Source organism: Lottia gigantea, assembly GCF_000327385.1.
Source record: "Lottia gigantea unplaced genomic scaffold LOTGIsca_89, whole genome shotgun sequence".
Lineage (NCBI taxonomy): Eukaryota > Metazoa > Mollusca > Gastropoda > Lottiidae > Lottia > Lottia gigantea.
Genome location: NW_008710923.1, coordinates 361951 through 384455, shown reverse-complemented (window position 1 = coordinate 384455; position 22505 = coordinate 361951). Strand labels below are relative to the sequence as shown.

The following is a 22505-nucleotide window of genomic DNA, read 5'->3' as shown; positions in this document are numbered from 1 at the left end:
CTTTATTTCTTAATAAAATTAATACGTTTGGTACCAGAATAGTCTAGCCACACTAAGAAATTTTGACTAATGCCTCAGAACTTGGTAACTGGCACACAATACAGTTTGCGTCCTCTTAACATGTCAAACAGCCCACAACCCATGACAACATGGTATTGCCAGAAACGGTAAACTTGGTAACTACCCAACGTGCAGTCCCCTTCCTTTAGGACATGGAATGTGTAAAATGAACCCACCCACCATGTGAAAATGGTATTGACATTTGGATAAAAGAGTTAGCTTTCAAGTCAAGCAAAGATGTAGGCACTCACTTCCTAGCTCAGAGTAAAGCTAACCATTCGTGGTTTGTGTCCTGCATCATTACCATTGCTCGACTCTATGTATAGTCTCAAATAAATTGCTGGGATTCCAACAGAAGTCTGAAATACTGTGATAGGACCCAGAAAACTACTAATATAATATGAAAAGATTTATTATCCATCGTGGGTGGATAGGATGTTTATACACAGTCTAATAATTTACATAAAACACAACAGGCAGTGGATAAATACAAACCAATTGCTACATCGTTAATTCCTGAAATATAAAACATGTTATTTAGTTTGGTAAACACCAGTGAAGAGTCCGATATATCACAAGATTTTAAGATAATGACTATTTTTTTAACATGAATACTTGCTAACAGACTACATGCTGTACCAAATTTTGTGAAAAGGTTTTATGTTCTCAATTTGTTGTTTGTCAAGTATATATAAAAATCAATTTATCAGGGACATGAATTGTTGACAGGCAGAGTTGACTTGATTATCTTGCATCAGATAAGTTTGGCTATTAAAAGCAGCATCTTTATCACCATATATCGTTTAGTTGGGGAAAGATTTCATCATTTGCAAGATAATCAGAACTGTTTCAAAAGCGTCTTTATAGTCATACTTTGGGTTGGTCAAGCCAAAATCTGTGCAAATGACTGTCAGGCCAATGGGCCTAATGGAGAAATTCCAGAGGATTGAAAAAACCTCAATGTAAATGTACTTACCATAATAGCGTTGACGATATCATTACTATTATTTTTGAGTGCTTTAATAGCTTTTGATCGAGAAACATTGGCTTGTGACATGACTAGTTCAATGTCTTTAGCTTCTACGCCGGTATCATCAATCTGAAAGATAAATCATAGATCACGGTTAATAAAAACAGCAAGTATTTTTGACATTGTTTCCAAAAGTGAAGTTCTTGCATCAGATAAGTTTGGCTATAAAAAGCAGCATTTTTATCACCATATATCGTTTCGTTGGGGAAAGATTTCATCATTTGCAAGATATATCATTTAATCTTGAATAGAAAGCATAACTTTTGCCAGTGATACTACTGTAGACTGCATATACATAGATTTGTCCTGTAGCAAAACCAGCCTCGGCTAATGTTTACAGAATCCAAGGTTATGGCATTGATATTTGATAATTTTCTCAGACATATTTGGCATGTAAATGCAGCAATGCTTTCTTCATTCATCGTTACGTTGGGGAAAGCTGTCATCATTGAAAATAAGTCAAAACCTCTGATCAGATTCCAATTTCACAACCAAAACCATGTCAAAAGTTGACAGAAACATAGGAGTATTCTCTGCTTACTAACATTAATTTACTGAAATTTAAAATTTTGACTAAGCACACAATGCGGAATGCCAAAAAATAGTCATTTAAACTCCATGTGCATTAGGTTATCAAATGAGAACTTATGGGTTCGAGGTCTCATCTTATTACACCTTAGGATATCGAGATATCAAATACTTCAGTGTTACCTCTTCATCATCCTCAGATTCTTCTTGTATTGGAGGTTGAATAGTACCAGCATCTAAACCACCTGCACTATCTGGTGCTTTAAATTTCTCTGCTGCTGAGATCTGGGCAGCTTGATTCAAATCTTCAATCTGAAAAGGGAAAGGGTTCAAGTCTCTAAAACCAAATATTTTGTAGTAAAAAACTTCTGTTTACTAGTAAAGGGGGTTAAAAACCAACAGCCTTCATAAGCCCTGCCCACAGCATTCCAATTATCTAACTTGAGGATTCAAACAAGACATCTAATCACCTAGCAGACAATCTTACTGGCTTTTGAATGAGCTAATATTCCATTTGTATGAAATCTAGGTATTGGTTTCTCAGACATATTTGGCATGTAAATGCAGCAATGCTTTCTTCATACATCGTTACGTTGGGGAAAGCTGTCATCATTGAAACGGGATATCTGTGAATTCCACACAATTCCAACCCCAGGAAACTGACAATTTTCCAGGACAGTTCTCTGTAGCTATAATGTTGTATCTTAGTTTTTTTTAAACTTAGCAAATACCTTGTACAAGTTCAAGAAAACAGAATATCCAAGCAATTCTTGTTTTTTAGTCTAACCTTTTGTTTGTGAAAAGTGAATGTATTTAGTCTAATGAAGTGCTTCTTGGAAAATCAAGGTTAGCGAAATTAATCTTTGCAATTAACTGCAAAATGGGATGAAAAAATTGTCTGGACTATGCAATTATAAGATATAAATCTGTGTACTCACCTTAGCTTCACCAAATACAATATAGGTATCAGATGCAGGACTTTTAAAAACATCAGGTTTGTTAATGACAAATAAAATATTTTTAGATTTTCTAATGGTAACTCTAGTGACCCCACCAACAGCTTTTAACCCTGCAGAGAAAAAAATATAATAAAATCAAATTATATATATCTTGCACAAAGTATTTTTTAAGAATGAGATTTCTTGCATCAGATAAGTTTGGCTATTAAAAGCAGCATCTTTATCACCATATATCGTTTAGTTGGGGAAAGATTTCATCATTTGCAAGAATTACCAGTACTAAATTCAAATAATATCTACAATATGAGTACCACAGACATTGAACAAGTCTGAATGGTGTACAAAAAAAGCCAAAAATGTGACCCCAATAACCATAGTAAGGCTACAAAACTATTCCCTTGAATCATTACCCTAGCAATGAATTAGAAATATAAGCACTGACCTAATTTAGCCATAGCCTTTCTTGCTTTCTTCTCACTTCTACTTTGTTTCTGTCTGCTGACTGTCTCTTCATTAAGACCAGCAGCTTGTGCCAACTACAAAAGAAAAGACATTTTAAAATACTCTATATGTCTACCAATACCTCAAATCAATTGAGCTAGAGAAGGGCAGTAAGTTACAGTTTCTTCCAATGCACTGATCAATTAGAATGTATTCTATATTTAACAAATACATCATTAATGATCAAGATTCTTGCATCAGATAAGTTTGGCTATTAAAAGCAGCATCTTTATCACCATATATCGTTTAGTTGGGGAAAGATTTCATCATTTGCAAGAATCTAATCATTCAAAGTCCACCTCATATCAAAAGAAACCTAGGATAACAAGGTTTGTTCAGGAGGATCCATTTTACTAGCTGGTCATTGGTTGATTGGCTGGTCATATATCTTTCTCATAGGCCTACCTGACTTTGTTGAGCTAAGGTAGCTGGATCTTGTTCCTCTAACTCTGGTGGAGAATCATCATCACCATCTGAATCATCAGATCCAGAAACATCTTCTGGTTTATCTTCTATGATAGGCTTCTCCACGGCTTCTGTAGGCATCCTATAATATAAAAAACCGGTAATTACTAAATTATAGTGACATAAATAGGATCTATTCAAAGAGAGCTTTGGAACCTTGCAATGATATGGCTAATTCCATAAGTTGATATTGAAAGCAAGGCCCAAATCTTAAACAATGATAAATCCAGAAAAGAATCCAAAGATTGAGGAGAGTTGAGGCCACTGGGAAAATAACGAAATCTAGGAGGGCCTAGTCTCTGATTGCTTTATTCTCACATTCAATTAGATCTCAATTAGGTCTAACAGTAACAGAGATTATTTGAAATATTAAGTGATATGGACAAATGGCAAAAACCATTTGTCATCTATCTGAAACTGCTAATATAGCCTACTAACTGTCCGTAAACTAGTGATAAACCAATCAGCAGAGACTAGACAGTAGACAATATAATCCAATGTTTTATGATGGCCATAAATTTGCTCAGACATATTTGGCATGTGAATGCAGCAATGCTTTCTTCATTCATCGTTACGTTGGGGAAAGTTGTCATCATCGCAAAATAAAGGCAATCAGGCTAACAGAATACAGGTTCTAAGAGATGATCGAACAGTTAGTCACAACAACGATTGTTCCACATGTTACTATCATGTCTCCTAACGATGAATACAACGATATTTATCTCCTTCGACTGCCATTTTACAAAGTATCTATGATCTTAAAATGTCCAGCCATCGTTCTTCCATCATAAAACTGATACGTACAAAACCCAACGATCATCTGTTGTCCGATGTCGATGGATTATAAACTCACATGTATGTTTGTGTTCTTCTCCTCGATCGTCAATGGCGGCAAGGGATGAATATTGACGTCATATCCGGCAGGTGCTCCCACTGAAACTGGTTCAAATGACACTTCATCATTACTTCAGTGGCCGGCCAATTTTTGTGGCCGATGGATACACTAATTTTTTGGATTGATTGTAATTGTTGTAATTAAATCAAAAAACGAAAAATTTGTAATTCATTTCATTTTTCAAATAAAGCCTCTAAAGGCGTGTAATGAATAGAATCATTACTTAGTTCTCAACATTTCTTTCACCAGTGACGGATAGCCAATATGGATAATGAAGAATGACCAATTTTTATAATTAAATTCTTTCCTTTGTACACAGCCACTGGCCGGCCATAAAAATTGGCCATTGGCCACAAAAATTGGCCAAAAAATTAGGGACGAAGCCCTAACTCAACTGGTTTCGGTTGAGTGTCATGGCGGCCTAACAACAAATAAACAATTGATAACAATCGAGGTTTAAAAAAGGTTAGTAGCTTCTTCTTTGCCTCTCTCTGAATGTTTTCTTCAAAAAACTACGTACAAAAATGTGCAAAAATACAAAACATTGATCTTTGGGTAAAAGTAAGAGATTTATATGAAATGTGAGCGAAAAATAGAGACAGACAAAATTAAAACTTGTAAGAACTTGCTGGCATTCATTAATGCCTAATATTGAAATAAACATTTTGCCTGTTTTTATTTCTTAAATGATCTTTATAAACATTTTAAAATTCTTGTTATTGCAATGATGACCCACAATCATTTTAGATAGGTGTCATAGAAACGTTATGATACCATTTATCAAGGCCAAAAATAGTATTTTTTTCTTCAAATTTTGTCATATATGGGCCTATAAAAAATATTCATTAATTTGTTTCAGATAAAGAAAATGCCCAGTGCTGGAGCTCTGTGTGCTCCTGTGATTACACCATTAAAAGAAAATTTTGATTCAGCACCAGCACAACGGATCAACATTGACACACATTTTGCATTAAGTTCAGGTAGGAATCTGCCATAATAATTTTCTGTTAAATCTTTTGAATTTTTCTTTTGAGTAGTTTATTGAAAATATAACCAAGACTAGATTTTTTTCGATTTTTTCCAAACTTTGTTATTATGTTCCACTTCTTTTAAATTTCTTATTATTTTATGTTGGTAAAGAAACACCTGTGTCAGCCCACCTGGAAAATTCTGTCTCCCCTACTTGACATAATGATTCATAGAAATATCTCTAATCTTTAGTTTTCAAAATTGATTAAGAAATTATGTTGGTTTAAAATATTAATTTTGTGTGTTAACTTAACTGTGCTTATTTCCATGGTTACTAACAGATTAACAAATTTATACATTATGTTTAATAAATTTTCTTGACATGTTCTTTCATAATAATAACTATCTTCAAGCAGTAGCCTTAGGTTTCTTTTCTGCATCATAAAATCATATTGTCTTATCAACAGGTTCATAAGTTCATTTAAACTAGGCTTTACCACTTTTCGTAACAATCAAATGAGTATGTATTTTTCACAATACCATCTTTCAAAAGAACATACTGTCTTCATTAGCCAAATTAGGTACAGAAAAATTGGAGGTTAAACTCCATTATTCCATCTCAAAATTACATAACAGTGGAATATGCTGCCACAATACCCATTAACTTACTTCATTAATTTTTGTCTTCATTAACATTTAATCAATTTATCACACTGTGTTCACAATTCACTTTCAAACCATCATGTCTTTCAATTTCCTGATCAGTTCCCATTTTGATCTTTCAGATCTAAAGATTTAATAAGTGAAAATATTTTATTAGAGTTTTATAACAGCTTATTAAAATGCCTATAGTTAGAGGGGGACTTGATTCCCCTAAAATAACGCCATTAAGACCTCCCTATGCTGATGTACGCAGTACTTATTTAGATAATTTTACATACATTGAAATAAGCACAGGCAAGTCTGTTCTTTCTTCATTTCTATGTTTTCTCCTTTTTTTTCTAATTTTTTATGGGGAAATTGGCTTGAAAATTCCAATGTATAATCTCTTACTGATGCTGACTCTAGCCTGATGGTGTTGCACCTCAAAATTACAGAGCAAGCTTCTAATTCATTGAACCACACCCGGCCCCCGTGCCCCAGGTTCACAAAATTATACCTTATTGAACTATACACAGAATTGATGACCATGATATGCCTGATGAGATTTCAACAAGTAGTGGCATTGGAACTGGTTGTAAAAGGAGGCAGATTAACTAAATAGTGGACAAACTGTCAGAGCAACCAGGAAGATTCTCCCCTAATTAAAGTTTTGATAATTAGAACTGATTGTTACAGCCACTGATTTCCACAATTCAACATGTCTATTATAGAATCACCAGGATGTAGAATCTATTTTACAACAGATGGAAGTAAACCTCTACCATTTCAACGTAAAATCTCTGGTCGAGAAACAACATTTAAATACATAGCTCCTTTTACTTTAAAACCTGGTAAAAGAACATTAAAGGCCATTTGTGTTAGCAGGTGAGAATCTAGTCTTAGAATGGCATTTAGTAATTTAGCAATATAAACACAGCTTTATGGAGCAACAATCACTGAGAATCTATTTGTTTTGAAAAAAAATAACATTTAATTGTTTGATTACAAAGATATCTAATGTTGTCCTTGGCCAGCTCCTGTGGCAATGATTTCAAGGATTAACAATAATTAACAAATAATTGGATTTAGTTCACACTATCTCACTATTCTTCATGCGACTGTGTTAAAAAAAATTGTTAGATTACAATAGATATAAATATTGAGCTCATTTGTTTTTGATAGAGATGGCCTACAAGAAAGTGTGGTAGTCACAAAAACATTTTCAGTGGATGATGTAGGAACAACAACTGCTGAGAGTGATAGCTATACAGATGATTATGGGACTGGTTATTCTAGTCAATATGATACCACAGATACAGACAATACATTGAGACCTCGTAGCAGATCTCAAAATTTAAAAGGAGGGGTGAGTAAATATTTTTTTTTATTTTATCTTCCTGCAGTAAGTCTGAAAGCAATCATTATCTCTTTAATTTTAGGCTTTCTCTTTTTTTTTCAAACAATATTTTGACTGCAACAAAAGTCAAACTTATTCTTCTATCCTTTATGAAATTATTTGCCTCAGGAAAAGAAATTTTATTTAAGTGTTATTTTCAGCAGAGATCCAATTCACTACGTAGATCTAAAACTGAACCTAGAGAAGCCTGGGCCAGTAATGGTGATACTGATTATGAATCTGGAGCCTACAATGAAGTCAGTAAGTATATTTCTTTATTTTGACTACAAAGACTTTCATGTCAACCTGAAGTCTCGAGGTTTGATAATATATAGCTTATAAAACTGTTTTGACCAAATTTCCCCTTATTACACTCTGCATAGTGTTGTCTGTCTGCATTAGTAAAGTCGGGAGCAGATGGATGTTAAACATGTCATGTGCTGTTCCTGTTTTATTTGTACTTTAGCAATTTTTAATTACTAATTCTTTTTCTAAAAAGAAACAGGAGCAGGAAAGAAGGATTTTAAACTCCGTTTGCATTTTTTTTATTTCTGAAAACATGTTAACTTTATTTCAGCTATACCAGATGGACCCTTCAACCCTACCAACTATGCCGGTACCCAGATTAATGTATGGGGAGCACCCCCTGGGGGATTACAGGGATTAGAGCAGGGATTAGTCAATGTCAGTAATCCCAATCAACCCTATCCTGTACAATATGGCTACCTCACTGAACAAATGATACAGGTTGGTTCAGTTTTTCTGAAAATTCAGATAAACTTCATGTAAATTTCTTTTTGACAGAAGTTAAATGAATACTGGGAATAGTATGGACTGAATTTCAGCAATCCATAGTGTATTTCAAAAAGACAATCAGTTGTATGGATAGTCTGCAATTAAATCTATATTTCTATTGGTGAAATCAACATTTGAGAATGTAACTAGCAAAGTGAAAACAAAGTCTTTGATAAAACAACTGATAAAAAACTGAACTCCTTTTAAGATCTGATGCTATTTAATTTCTCAAATTATTATGTTAACTGAGTAATAGATACATTATCTAATATTTTTTCCATTGAACTAATAACTAATGATTAATTTCCCAGCCAAACTTTGTCTTGATATACGACCATAACCGCCATACGGTAACAGTTTATTGCTTAAATAATCAAGTTTCTTTCAGAGCAAAATGCCCAAAGATTCCAGTGTGACAATAGGTGACTTAAGAAAGTTGTTAAATGAACAGAATGATAAAAGAGTAAAAACCCCACCCCCACAGGCTGCTCCTGCCATAGAATATAAACCAGTCTATAAAGATCCACCGTTAAATAATGTTAGTGCTGGAAATGGTAAGTACTTAACCCTGAGTGTAAATGAAATAAAACGACATATATATCCTTAACCCTTTGAACACTGATTGTAAATGAAATAGTGTCATATATTCTGAACATAATAAGTAATATAACTTAAAATGTATGCTGTTAACATTGTGTGACGTCACTTATATATTGTGTAATTATTGGCCGGTTTTGTTTGTTTATCAATTACTTAATGTTTTGTGTTGCAGGTGATTTTAAAGATAATTTATTACATATTTACGCCCACATGATAGACAGAGCTAAAAATAACAACAAATTCAGATTAGCTGTGGCAGAACCCAAAATAGGAAAGGTAATAGTAATGCTTCAAACAACTTTTTATATAAATCTTCAAGTTGATAAAGAAACTATGCAGGAGAAACTATGCAAGAGAAACTATGCAGGAGGATGATTGCTATGTATATTAAAAGCAGAATAGTTTTTCCGTAGTTAGGACAAGTTGTGTACCTTATTGGGAAGGTATTGCACGTGAAAACCTTAAACCAAGTAATATACATGTAAATAGTGTGTATTGTATTTCTAGATTCATGAAGCAGATTTTGAAGATGTTGGTGATGGATATAAATTAACTGTGGTCTTAGCCAAACCTGGTGTTCAAAGTAAGCATAAAGTTATCATTAGAGATTGCTAGATTGTATTTGCCATCATCTTACTTCTATGTTTTTTGTCCTAAAAATTGAAGTTTCATGATGTTATATTATTATTATTATTGCTTTTATATGCCCACATCTCTGTATGTGGACGTATATTGTCGGCATCCCTGTCCGTCCATCTGTCTGTCCATCTGTCCGTCAACATTTGCTTGTAAACGCTCTAAAAACTTGATTTTTTGATTGAATCAAATGAAATTCGGTATGTGTATACATATTCTTAAAACGAAGATCAAGTTCGAATTTGAGCTATTTTGGACCATTAGATGCAGAGTTATTGCCCTTGCCCCAAAATCTTGAATATGCGATTAGTTTTCAACCGATTTTGATGAAACTTAAAATGGATGTTTCGTTTTTACCATCCGCATGCCGTGGTGGGCGTATATGGCTGTGGTCCACTATCTTTAATTTTTATAGGAGGGACAGTAAAGAAGTCACCAGTAATAAAAAAGAAACCTACCCCAGGAAATTCATCAGATTCTTCTAATAAAAGTACAGCAAGTAAAAAAACTACGCCAGTAAAACCACCTGTACCTAAAAAATCAGATCCTTATTTCGCCATGGAAACTGAAAATTTTGATGTAAGTGTATCTGTCAGTCAAGGTCTTGTGTGCTACAGGATATGCATTTAAAAGATCTCTCAACAGTTAGAAATAAAAAAAAACCAGTAGGCTAATACTGCTGACCTGGCACTGCACACTGCATGGTCCTGTTTTCATTAGCCCGTTTATTTCAGAAAAGTAGAATGTCAAACTCTATTTGTTTCATTTATCTTCTTTTGTGAACATTACTTTAAATGATTGTACAATTGTTCCTTAATCTTGTGTTAATTTTTTAGCACCAAGGAACAGTTAAAGAATATGCTAATTTTAATGCTGAAAATGATGCAGAAGTACTGAGAGCTGCTATGAAAGGGCTTGGTAAGTTTCTTATTTATAGAAATACTTAATAAACCATATATGTTGTTACTATCACAAAAGCTGCAAATAATATTTAAGGGCCATTACATAGTTGTGTCATATAAAACATTAGGTTTAAGTGGAACTGCCAGAACAACAGACGTCTGATAGAAACTTGGAATGGTGCAAATTGATGATATCAGTGTCCCTTATACAAGCAGTTTTAAAACCTCTTTACAATCCTTATATTACTCCATATTGCTGTTAGTGTTAGAAACTATCTTATGCTTGGCCTGTTGTATGTCTAGAAAATGATTTTATACATGTATACTTGTTTTCAATTTTAGGTACAGATGAAGATGCTATTATTAATGTATTAGCTTATAGAACCAACCCACAACGACAGGAGATAATATCTGCTTTTAAAACAATGTTTGGAAAGGTGACTACTATATTTCCTAAATTAGAGATAGAAATTGTGCTGTCATTGCATATGACATCCAAAACACGCCAATTGTGAAAATTATAAGTTACATGTATATATATTTCTACCATGTTTCATTTTAGTAGGTCAACCTAATATAAGATATCATTGTAAAACGATTGATATCATTTTAACATGATTTTCAAACTAGCCAATCAAAAAACCTTTACACACTCTTTGTTTAGTGAATATGAACACACAGACAAAAGTCTTGAATTTCATATTTATTTAAATTTACCACTTCATACAAAGCTATTTGGATAAAGTGAAACACCATCCTATATTATTTAATGAAGATGTATGATTCGAATATATCTCTTGTGATAAAAACAAAGTTGTCTGTTCTTTCAGCAACTATGTCTGTTATCTTACTTCCCACATGGTGCTGAAAAGTAGGACGTAAAACTCCATTCATTTCATTTTTTGTTATCTTACTTTAACCAAATGTTTTATTAAATACCGGTAATTTCAGGATTTGGTAAAAGAACTAGAAGGTGAATTAAGTGGTAATTTGTCTACAACTATAAAATGTTTGTGTATGAAACCAGCAGAATTTGATGCTTACCAACTCAGAAAGGCCATCAAGGTATGAACATAGTCAACTAGGAATTACATCAAGTACAGTATTCAGTAGCTTTTCTAAGACTCATTAGGTCAATAGACGGAATTATCAAAGGTGGAAATTCTTCCCTATTCTTTCCAAGAATGTAGAGCCCAAATATCCATGTTTAACTTAATTCTAAAATCTTGTTTTTGTTTTGTGTAGGGATTAGGAACAGATGAAGATGTTTTAATAGAAATATTATGTACCAGATCTAATGCTCAGATAAATCATATCAAAACAGTTTATAAACAAAGTAAGTATGAGTTACTAATTCCTTAAAAGGACAATAACGGACTCAATTGACTATATGGGACTAAGTTTGTTACATTAAAAAGTTGTTATGAATTCTGTTTACATCTTCTTTTTTTTCGGTGCACATGAAACACATTCTGAACCTTGTTTCAACTTGTTTTATTGAATTTCTGGTTGATTTCATGAATCCTAAAGGAGCAGTAGTCACCAAATGAGCTCCACCAAGGTCTTAACTAAGTGCTGAACCTCACTCTTCATTATATTCCTGGTGACGGTGTGAGAACCACATTGAAACGTTGAAGTAATAAATATTCTAGAAGTATCTATCTATAAAATTGTCTTATTTAACTCACTCTATTCTTTCTCATAATCTTCCTACTTTTGAAAGCAAAAATAAATCATGACATATATTGCAGAAAAAAGCACATCAAATATTTATAATGCTATTCCAGAATTCAACAAAGATCTGGAGAAAGATATAATTGGAGATACGTCTGGTCATTTTAAGCGTCTGCTGGTGACGTTAGTACAGGCGAATCGTAACGATAGTAACCAGATTGACAGAAATAAAGCTCATCAGGATGCCAAGGCTCTGTATGAAGCAGGAGAGAAGAAATGGGGCACGGATGAATCTAGATTCAATGTGATACTAGGAAGTCGAAGCTACCCTCAGTTACGTGCCACGTTTGAAGAATATAAGAAGATATCAAAGAAGGATATTGAACAAGTTCTAAAGAGTGAGATGTCAGGAGATATATTAAGAGCTATGTTAACTATTGGTAAGTATCATTGGAACTGTCATTTTAAAATGGCTACCAGACGAGCCAAAGAATTTTTTAATCGCCTTATTATGCATAGTTATTTATTTGCTTTTCATAACTTTACTTGTTTAACACTCAAACAACTTACTAAGAAATGGAACTGTGTTGTTTTGATTGTAGCACAATTGGAGTCTTAACATCAAATGCTTTGTTATGTAGTAAATGGTTAAACAAATGGTGATTTTGGGCTATTGTATGTCATCTTGTTATATGGAAATAAGAAAGATACAAAACTATGATTCCATCTCTAATGGGTCTATCATTTTGTTTACAGTAAGATGTGTCAAAAATAAAGTCGGCCATTTTGCTCGTCAACTCCAGAAAACCATGAAAGGTCTTGGAACTGATGATGATACTCTAGTAAGGGTTGTGGTCTCTCGATGTGAAACAGATTTAGTTCAAATTAAAGAAGAATTTGAAAAATTGACTGGACAGACTTTAGAACAATATATTGCAGTAAGTTAATTTCTTTCACTAGATTGAATTTTAGACTATGCAGAAGCACTCTCTCTTGATTTTATATCTGCTGCCACTGTTACTATCTATAGCTCAGTGTCTGCAATGAGATTATCTATAGCTCAGTGTCTGCAATGAGATTATCTATAGCTCAGTGTCTGCAATGAGATTATCTATAGCTCAGTGTCTGCAATGAGATTATCTATAGCTCAGTGTCTGCAATGAGATTATCTATAGCTCAGTGTCTGCAATGAGATTATCTATAGCTCAGTGTCTGCAATGAGATTATCTATAGCTCAGTGTTTGCATTGAGATTATCAAGAGGTAAAAAAATGGATGACCTATGGTTTGAAAGAGCAGTTTAAAAAATGGTAATGATATAATATAATCTATGAGTGTATAAAAGCTTACAATTAAATTTCCCTGTGGGTGAAAACTTAAGAGTTTATGTGATACAAGGTGTTATAGTAATAGTAATGTCATCCTGCCACTTCTGATCTATCTTGATTAAATATTATTGTAGGATGATATCTCTGGAGATTATCGTAATGTTATTCTAGCTCTGGTTTTAGGTGGTGATCCACCAGATACAGCATCAAAATGTAAGATTTCCTTTGTTACTTTGTTGTAAGAACCTCATCCCCTTATCACTAACTTTGAGGCTTATCGGCTAAAAAGAAAACGCTAAGAAACATGTGTTTTGATCGTGTTGAAGAGATGATGAAAGGTTCACAAGTTCTCTTCCACTATTTTAAGATTTACACAAATCCTCACAAAACAAAGTCACACATTTCATTTGGTTATGACTAATCTCTATGTCTGTAAGAATTTAAATATCAGTGACAAATTGTGCTACATATATACAAATTACTGATATATATTAACATTTCTAATTTCACTGCCTTCAATGTTCCTCATTATCCAGTCTGTAATGTGACACTTGTAACTATTGAGACCAATGTTTTATTCTTATATACTTGCAGCTGGTAAAGGTTTTGTGGAAGCTGTTAAAAATAAAACAGATGAACAATTAGATGAGGATGTTAAATTAGAAAATGAACCAAGACAGGTTTGTATTAATCTTAAAATAACTGAAGTCCTACAAAGTATCTTGTTAAATAATGGGAGACAGTAGTATGGTATACTTTTTCTGGCATACTCGCTGAGTCATTTATCCTATTTATGTGATATTTTCCCACTGACACTTACCGGTAAGTTTAAGATATGGCAAATCACAAATGAATTAACTTGAAATGACTGTATCTACTGTTTTATTTACAGGAAGATCCTACTGTCAAACCATTTGAAGGTTTTAATGCTGAAGAAGACTGTGAGGTTCTGAGAAAAGCTATGAAAGGATTTGGTGAGTTCACATATAATTTCTACTGCGATCATTGTGGTGAATCACTTACATTTATCCTAATCTGATTAGTTTAAAATTTACCACAGTCCTGATCAAGTAACAGGATCTACATGATACGCTTTTATTGGTTAAAAATAATGTCATTGGAACAGAACTGTGGAAGAAAACTTGTTAGATTACAATGGAGAAGAAAATATATTTAATTTAATTTTTAAAAGATGGCATTTACACAATCTTTAGATTTAATGTATGTAATGGAAAAAAACATCGTCTTGTCATTCTCTAATATCCCACTAACTTGGAATATATAGTTTGTTATATTTTTCATTTCTACAGGAACTGATGAGGCCGCCATCTTGAGTGTGTTGCCACGACGATCAAATGAACAGAGAATAGAGATAGCTAAATCATTTAAAACAATGTTCGGAAAGGTAATTTATACCAAAAGATGTTATAACTATTTATTATTTCATCTTTCTTATAGCTTTGAACCATGCATCCATATATTTAAACGAGTTAATTACCATTGAGTTTTTGAATTTTCAGTATTGTCACATACCATAAAATTGTGACTAGTCTGTATAATGTATACACATTCTCATCATGTAGTGTATCTGGTAAAATCTGTCCTCAGTAATATAGTGCCTTGTAATCTTTAAACCTAATGTATTTATTTTTTTTGACAGGATTTAGCCAGTGAGTTGAAAAGCGAATTGAGTGGTAATTTTAAAACAATTTGTACAGATCTATTGTTATCTAGTGCTGAATTTGATGCTAAAAAACTCAATAAAGCCATCAAGGTGAGTTAGGATCTGCTTTTGTTAAATACGTTTGGAAGTAGTAATATTACATCTTTTGGTTAGCTGCAACCAATGTTTCGCCATTATGTTGTTTTTGGATTTCTGGTTTCGTTTTGCGGTTACGGATCGTTAGTATTTGGTTTGTTCATCCTTTTACTTTGTGCACACTGTAGGTTAACTTGCATGAACAGATTTAAAAGAGGTTTTCTAGCTGCCAAAGTTGTGAATTGGGGATATTCAATGGAATAAACAACCATTTCGTTTACAAGAATAAGAACTTACATCTTTTCAACAAGTTGGTCCTTGACCAAACCTCTTGGCATTGATCTTTTCCGGATGAGCAATACCCATTTTCATCTGGGTTAATAGGAATAATGAGGAAATATGACTTATTCATGGTCATGTGACTTTCACAAGCCGATTGAGATTAGAACCCAAGACAACCATTTGTTTGAGTTACCGGGCTCAAACTGAATATACAATAGAAAGTTAAGTTTGGTGCTAATATCTTATTGATATTATTTGATATTCAACAGGGTTTAGGTACAGATGAACAAGTTTTAGTGGAAATTATTTGTACCAGATCAAATGAACAACTGAAAACTATTAAAGAAACTTATAAATCATGTAAGTTTAATATATTTTACTAGAGTTATGGGTAATATATTTTACTAGAGTTATGGGTAATATATTTTACTAGAGCTATGGGTAATATATTTTACTAGAGCTATGGGTAATATATTTTACTAGAGTTATGGGTAATATATTTTACTAGAGTTATGGGTAATATATTTTACTAGAGTTATGGGATTTTGTAACTTAAAATCTGTGCAAAAAAAAAAAAGCCAGATATATTTATGATTTTTTTTAATTTGATATAGGAAGGCCTGCAACATTAGGGGATATGGTTACACTGATAGTCTTATAAACTCTAGATGCTCAACAGTAGGGTGTAAAACTCCATTTCGATTCCTTCATTTCAGTATATAATAAAGAACTAGAGAAAGATGTAGAAGGTGATACATCTGGTCATTTCAAACGAATTCTTGTATCCATACTACAATGTAACAGACCAGAGGGAACAGAATTTGATAGAAATAAGGCCAGACAGGATGCTCAAGCTTTACATGAAGCAGGAGAGAAGAAATGGGGAACTGATGAATCAAGATTTAATGTTATCTTATCATCGAGAAGCTACGCACAATTACGAGCTACCTTCCAAGAATATGCCAAGCTGGCTAATAATGATATTGAAGATGTTATAAAGAGTGAAATGTCTGGTGATATCAAAAACAGTATGTTAGCCATTGGTAAGAGATCTTTTCTGAATATAAACTGTTTTTACATTACAAAACTATATGATTGTAAAGAGAACGTCATTTTGATATCGTTATCAAAGTGGTCAACTTAACTTTTTTCATGTGTATCAGGGGCGCTAATAGCTCTATTTGCACCATTCCAATTTTCTTCCTGTGGTTTCTGTAAATATAGAAATGCTTAACAATTTTACTGTTGCAAAATAAACTTATTTTATCTAAAGGGCTTTGGGATAGTTTTAGTGGATTGGAAACTTAGAGATATCTGAATGAAAATTGTAATGGTGCAAATCAACATACCCAGTGCCCCTGATACATACAAAAATTTATGCTTTTCACAATTTCTTTAGTTGACTAATCAACATTGTAAAATAGTGAACATCATGTTATTCTGTGAAGTGTAATCTTCATAAGACAGTCTCTAGTGCTAGTTACATTAAATTAGCATATTAAGTTGACTAATCAACAATCAAATTAATGAACATGATGTTTTTCAGTGAAGTGTATTCGTAACAAGGCAGCGTATTTTGCTAGTGAGTTATATCGTGCTATGAAAGGTCTAGGAACTGATGATGACACGCTGGTAAGAATAGTCGTCTCTAGATGTGAGGTGGACATGGTTCAAATTAAAGAAGAATTTCAGAAGAATTATAAACAAACTCTGGGAATGTTTATCACGGTAAGTAATGTTCTGACAGTTGGCTTGATGTTTATCGATACTTCCGGACTCTTGTCTGAGGATATCTTCGCAATGTCAAGCTATTATAAACTTCTTCTTTTATCTTGACTTCAATAATCACCTATCTTGTATCACATAATGCAATGATTTGATTGGATTGTAAGCCAGTCACAGATAGACTGTCAACATTATGGCATGGCTTATTATTTACAAACTTTCTGTTGAGGACTGTGATTAACTGTATTCGCTAACATACAATTAAAAAAAATCGAAGCATTTACAAACTTTTGTGATACAAGAAAGGTGGTTATTGCAGTCAAGGTATCAGATGAAATTCATTTACATGTATATTTATTTGAAAGCAAACAAGATTTAGAGAAAGGAAAGAACCAAGTCTGTATGTATTATTGTTAAGATTCTGATCAAACATTGTTTTATTCTAGGATGATACCTCTGGGGATTATAAGAAAGCTTTATTAATTCTGATTGGAGATGAGGCACCTAGTAAGAAAAAATAGGTAAGTTAAGACTTGTTAAAGCCTTACAAATTTCCTGAAAGCACTCAGTAGATTTATTCCATTTCATCTTCATATTATTGTGCAATGGAAACAGATGTCAAACAGGACATGTTAGTATTAACCATTTTGGAGCAACTGATACTAATTCAACTTCATTGCTGGTATTGTTAAATCGGCATATAGCTTATTGATACAGTTTATCCATTTAGCTTATAAATACAGCTCATCCATATAGCTTATCAGTACAGCTCATCCATATAGCTTGTCAATACAGCTCATCCATATAGCTTATCAATATAGCTCATCCATATAGCTTATCAGTACAGCTCATTCATATAGCTTGTCAATACAGCTCATCCATATAGCTTATCAATATAACTTATCCATATAGCTTATCAATATAGCTCATTCATATTGCTCATCCATATAGCTTATCAGTACAGCTCATCCATATAGCTTATCAATACAGCTCATCCATATAGCTTGTCAATACAGCTCATCCATATAGCTTATCAATATAACTCATCCATATAGCTCATTCATATTGCTCATCTATATAGCTTATCAATACAGCTCATCCATATAGCTTGTCAATATAGCTCATCCATATAGCTTATCAATATAGCTCATCCATATAGCTTATCAATATAGCTTATCAATACAGCTCATCCATATAGCTTATCAATATAGCTCATCCATATAGCTTATCAATATAGCTCATCCATATAGCTTATCAATATAGCTCATTCATATTGCTCATCTATATAACTTATCCATATAGCTTATCAATATAGCTCATTCATATTGCTCATCTATATAGCTTATCAATACAGCTCATCCATATAGCTTATCAATATAGCTCATCCATATAGCTTATCAATATAGCTTATCCATATAGCTGATCAATTTAGTTTATCCATTTAGCTTATCAATATAGCTCATCCATATAGCTGATCAATTTAGTTTATCCATTTAGCTTATCAATATAGCTCATTAATATAGCTCATTAATACAGCCCACCCATATAGCTTATCAATATAGCTCATCCATATAGCTTATCAATATAGCTCATCCATATAGCTTATCAGTACAGCTCATCCATATAGCTTGTCAATACAGCTCATCCATATAGCTTATCAATATAGCTCATCCATATAGCTTATCAATAAATACAACATAATTGATGTTTTGTTTTTCCAGATAAAAAGAATAAAGAAATATATACCAATATATGGATGTAAATTATGTAAAGACCTTTTAATTTATTTTTACTGTAAAGATAATCATGAACAAGCTCTTAATTGAATCAAACTAAAGATATCCTTGTCTTCTAAAACATAATATTCTCTTCTTTATCTTACTTGTGATGTCTTGTGCTATTGTATGCTATCTGATAGTAGAGTAGGCCTTAGTAATTTTTGAATCCTACTCAAGCTATCAAATGCCTTCACCACTCAAAAGGAGCTGGTCCAATTCCAACTGCCTTTACAATTGTGAAATTAAATGTAAACCTGTGGAACTTACTTTTCAAAATTAAATTAAAAAATGCAAGTAACAAATATCCCAAATTCCTTCACAAAAGCTAGCAGCTTAAACCTTAAAAGGCCCAGGTGCCTTTCTAATTGCCAAGATAGTTGTGAAATAAATTGTAAGATTTTGGCACTTATTCTTTATTTAACTACAAGTGCCTCTGATCATTTGTCACATTTTCTTCTGCGTTTGTTTCTAATCGGACCAGGACAGCCTTTTTTTTAAATATATTTGATTGAGACTAAATGATTTGAAAAGTTCCAGGATATACATAAATATCTCCAGATTATTATATTTTTAGTTTGTTATATTGTACTGTTATATTATTTAGTATTTTTTAGCCAATTTTTATGTACAGTAGATATTTTAGAAATTGTATATTTTTAATGTCTCATTATTTATAGTATATCTGTGATATTATTCAAACTTCAATTTCTTATCTTAATAAAAGTTCAGAAGACATTGCCTTGTAATGTTTAGGTGCATGTATTTAAATATAATAAAGGTCTTATAAAACGACAGAGGTCTGATTTTTTATAACTGTTTCACAATGCATCAATGTTTGTCCTTGGGCGTAAGGTCTGATTCGTTTATCCATAATTTGTTACAAGTCATTGACTAAATAAGCCCATCTGAGTTTATCAAAACAAAGCATGATCATGAATATTTCATTTATCATAAAGGCTGAACACAAACTAACAATATCATTCCAACAATTAGACGGTATTCCAATATTTACCATTTATACACTGTCTTGTAGATATCAACTACAATTCTTGTAGATATCAACTACAATACATGTTTATCATATAGTTAGTATTGAAGGGACAAATTCGCCATTTTCAAGGGTTGATTTAGGTCTTGAATATATTATGTAAATAGTCTTCAGAATTACTAGTAATGTATGAAAATCAATTGAAAGTTTAGATTTTAAATCTGATTAAACTGCACATCACCCTTACTTCACAGTAGTTTTCTGGCTGTGGGCTAATTCCCCTGTTTTTTTTCGTAGGCAGTGCAGTTAGCCTGCAGAAAAACAAGAAGTACCTTCTATATGTATCCTCCAAACACTCTTGACTCTAGGATATCCTCGGGTCTTAACCTTTAACACTGTTTCTAGAATATCCTAGGGTCTTAACTTCTAACACTGTTTCTAGGATGTCCTAGGGTCTTAACCTCTAACACTGTTTCTAGGATATCCTAGGGTCTTAACTTCTCACACTGTTTCTAGGATATCTTAGGGTCTTAACCTCTAACACTGTTTCTAGGATATCCTAGGGTCTTAACCTCTAACACTGTTTCTAGGATATCCTAGGGTCTTAACCTCTAACACTGTTTCTAGGATATCCTAGGGTCTTAACCTCTAACACTGTTTCTAGGATATCCTAGGGTCTTAACCTCTAACACTGTTTCTAGGATATCCTAGGGTCTTAACCTCTAACACTGTTTCTAGGATATCTTAGGGTCTTAACTTCTAACACTGTTTCTAGGGTATCCTAGGGTCTTAACCTCTAACACTGTTTCTAGGATATCCTAGGGTCTTAACCTCTAACACTGTTTCTAGGATATCCTAGGGTTTAACCCTCTAACACTGTTTCTAGGATATCCTAGGGTTTAACCCTCTAACACTGTTTCTAGGATATCCTAGAGTCTCGACTTTTAACACTGTTTCTAGGATATCCTAGAGTCTAAACTTCTGACACTGTTTCTAGGATATCCTAGAGTCTTAACTTCTAACACTGTTTCTAGGATATCTTAGGGTCTTAACTTCTAACACTGTTTCTAGGATATTCTAGGGTCTTAACCTCTAACACTGTTTCTAGGATATCCTAAGATCTTAACGTCTCACACTGTTTCTAGGATATCCTAGAGTCTTAACTTCTAACACTGTTTCTAGGATATCCTAGGGTCTTAACTTCTAACACTGTTTCTAGGATATCCTAGGATCTTAACTTCTAACACTGTTTCTAGGATGTCCTAGGGTCTTAACCTCTAACACTGTTTCCAGGATATCCTAGGGTCTTAACTTCTAACACTATTTCTAGGATATTCTAGGGTCTTAACCTCTAACTCTGTTTCTAGGATATCCTAGGGTCTTAACGTCTCACACTGTTTCTAGGATATCTTAGGGTCTTAACTTCTAACACTGTTTCTAGGATATCTTAGGGTCTTAACCTCTAACACTGTTTCTAGGATATTCTAGGGTCTTAACCTCTAACACTGTTTCTAGGATATCTTAGGGTCTTAACCTCTAACACTGTTTCTAGGATATCTTAGGGTCTTAACTTCTAACACTGTTTCTAGGATATCTTAGGGTCTTAACCTCTAACACTGTTTCTAGGATATCCTAGGATCTTAACATTTAACACTGTTTCTAGGTTATCTTAGGGTCTTAACTTCTAACACTGTTTCAAGGATATCCTAGGGTCTTAACTTCTGTTTCTAGGATGTCCTAGGGTCTTAACCTCTAACACTGTTTCTAGAATATCCTAGGGTCTTACCTTCTAACACTGTTTCTAGGATATCCTAGAGTCTTAACTTCTAACACTGTTTCTAGGATATCCTAAGGTCTTAACATTTAGCACTGTTTCTAGGATATCTTAGGGTCTTAACTTCTAACACTGTTTCTAGGATATCCTAGGGTCTTAACTTCTGTTTCTAGGATGTCCTAGGGTCTTAACCTCTAACACTGTTTCTAGAATATCCTAGGGTCTTAACTTCTAACACTGTTGCTGGGATATCCTAGAGTCTTAACTTCTAACACTGTTTCTAGGATATCCTAAGGTCTTAACATTTAGCACTGTTCCTAGGATATCTAAGGGTCTTAACTTCTAACACTGTTTCTGGATTTCCTAGGGTCTTAACTCAAGAATACAATTTAATATCATATGAAATCATTAGTTGGAAAGATATATATCTGACAGACATATATTCAAACAAATAACATAGTCGCTTTGTTGTAACGATAACTTCAACCGGGATCCCAGACATCTTTTTAGAGGAATTCCTCTATTTTTCTGCCAGTGGTATTTTTTTAAATTTGAATAAAACCACAAAAAATTTGGTTAGAGGGAAGAAAAGATTTCTATATAGGAAATAACTTCCATATAATCTTAAAATGGCCAAATCGCCCCCGTACCCCACATGGGAGCCTGTACCCCACATGGGAGCCTGTGGCCCCTTTGACCCTAAGCTAACATTTTCCATTTTTGTATTCCTTACTGGGATCCCTGCTTAAAGAATAACAACAATCAGCATACACAGTTGTTTGTTTGTACCCATAAAATCTTATCAAAAACAACTCATATC

The 22505-nt window shown here is 33.2% G+C and overlaps 3 protein-coding genes across 3 annotated transcripts; 2 read left to right on the top strand and 1 right to left on the bottom strand.

Annotated features, from left to right (window-relative positions):
- Positions 1-2: 2 nt before the first annotated feature.
- LOTGIDRAFT_197780 (hypothetical protein) lies at positions 3-4471 on the bottom strand. The gene is made up of 7 exons (XM_009068080.1): positions 4397-4471; positions 3484-3625; positions 3020-3113; positions 2557-2687; positions 1802-1930; positions 1037-1159; positions 3-576 (listed from the first exon to the last, which is right to left on the bottom strand). Coding segments are annotated over exons 1-7 (636 nt in total). The 5' UTR covers positions 4399-4471; the 3' UTR covers positions 3-561.
- Positions 4472-5306: 835 nt separating this feature from the next.
- LOTGIDRAFT_169785 (hypothetical protein) lies at positions 5307-10055 on the top strand (the record flags this gene model as incomplete). Its single annotated transcript, XM_009068079.1, has 9 exons — positions 5307-5418; positions 6781-6934; positions 7232-7415; positions 7607-7706; positions 8023-8192; positions 8629-8794; positions 9013-9116; positions 9348-9423; positions 9892-10055. Coding segments are annotated over 9 exons (1230 nt in total), but the record flags the coding sequence as incomplete, so codon positions are not given.
- Positions 10056-11355: 1300 nt separating this feature from the next.
- On the top strand, positions 11356-17666 carry LOTGIDRAFT_223114 (hypothetical protein; the record flags this gene model as incomplete). Its single annotated transcript, XM_009068078.1, has 13 exons — positions 11356-11443; positions 11624-11714; positions 12166-12492; positions 12809-12990; positions 13514-13592; positions 13974-14059; positions 14272-14353; positions 14690-14784; positions 15040-15153; positions 15690-15780; positions 16137-16463; positions 16967-17148; positions 17592-17666. Exons 1-13 carry the CDS (start codon positions 11396-11398, stop codon positions 17664-17666), a joined length of 1779 nt encoding a protein of 592 aa, XP_009066326.1. The 5' UTR covers positions 11356-11395.
- Between the last annotated feature and the right edge of the window lie 4839 nt (positions 17667-22505).

What these genes read in the sequence shown, in the direction of transcription:
- LOTGIDRAFT_197780 (XM_009068080.1), bottom strand. An exon ending in TTGTATTTGGTGAAGCTAAG is followed by an intron (nt 1,931 to 2,556) that starts GTGAGTACACAG and finishes TTCCCTTTTCAG; the next exon opens with ATTGAAGATTTGAATCAAGC. An exon ending in AATCTGAGGATGATGAAGAG is followed by an intron (nt 1,160 to 1,801) that starts GTAACACTGAAG and finishes TTTATCTTTCAG; the next exon opens with ATTGATGATACCGGCGTAGA.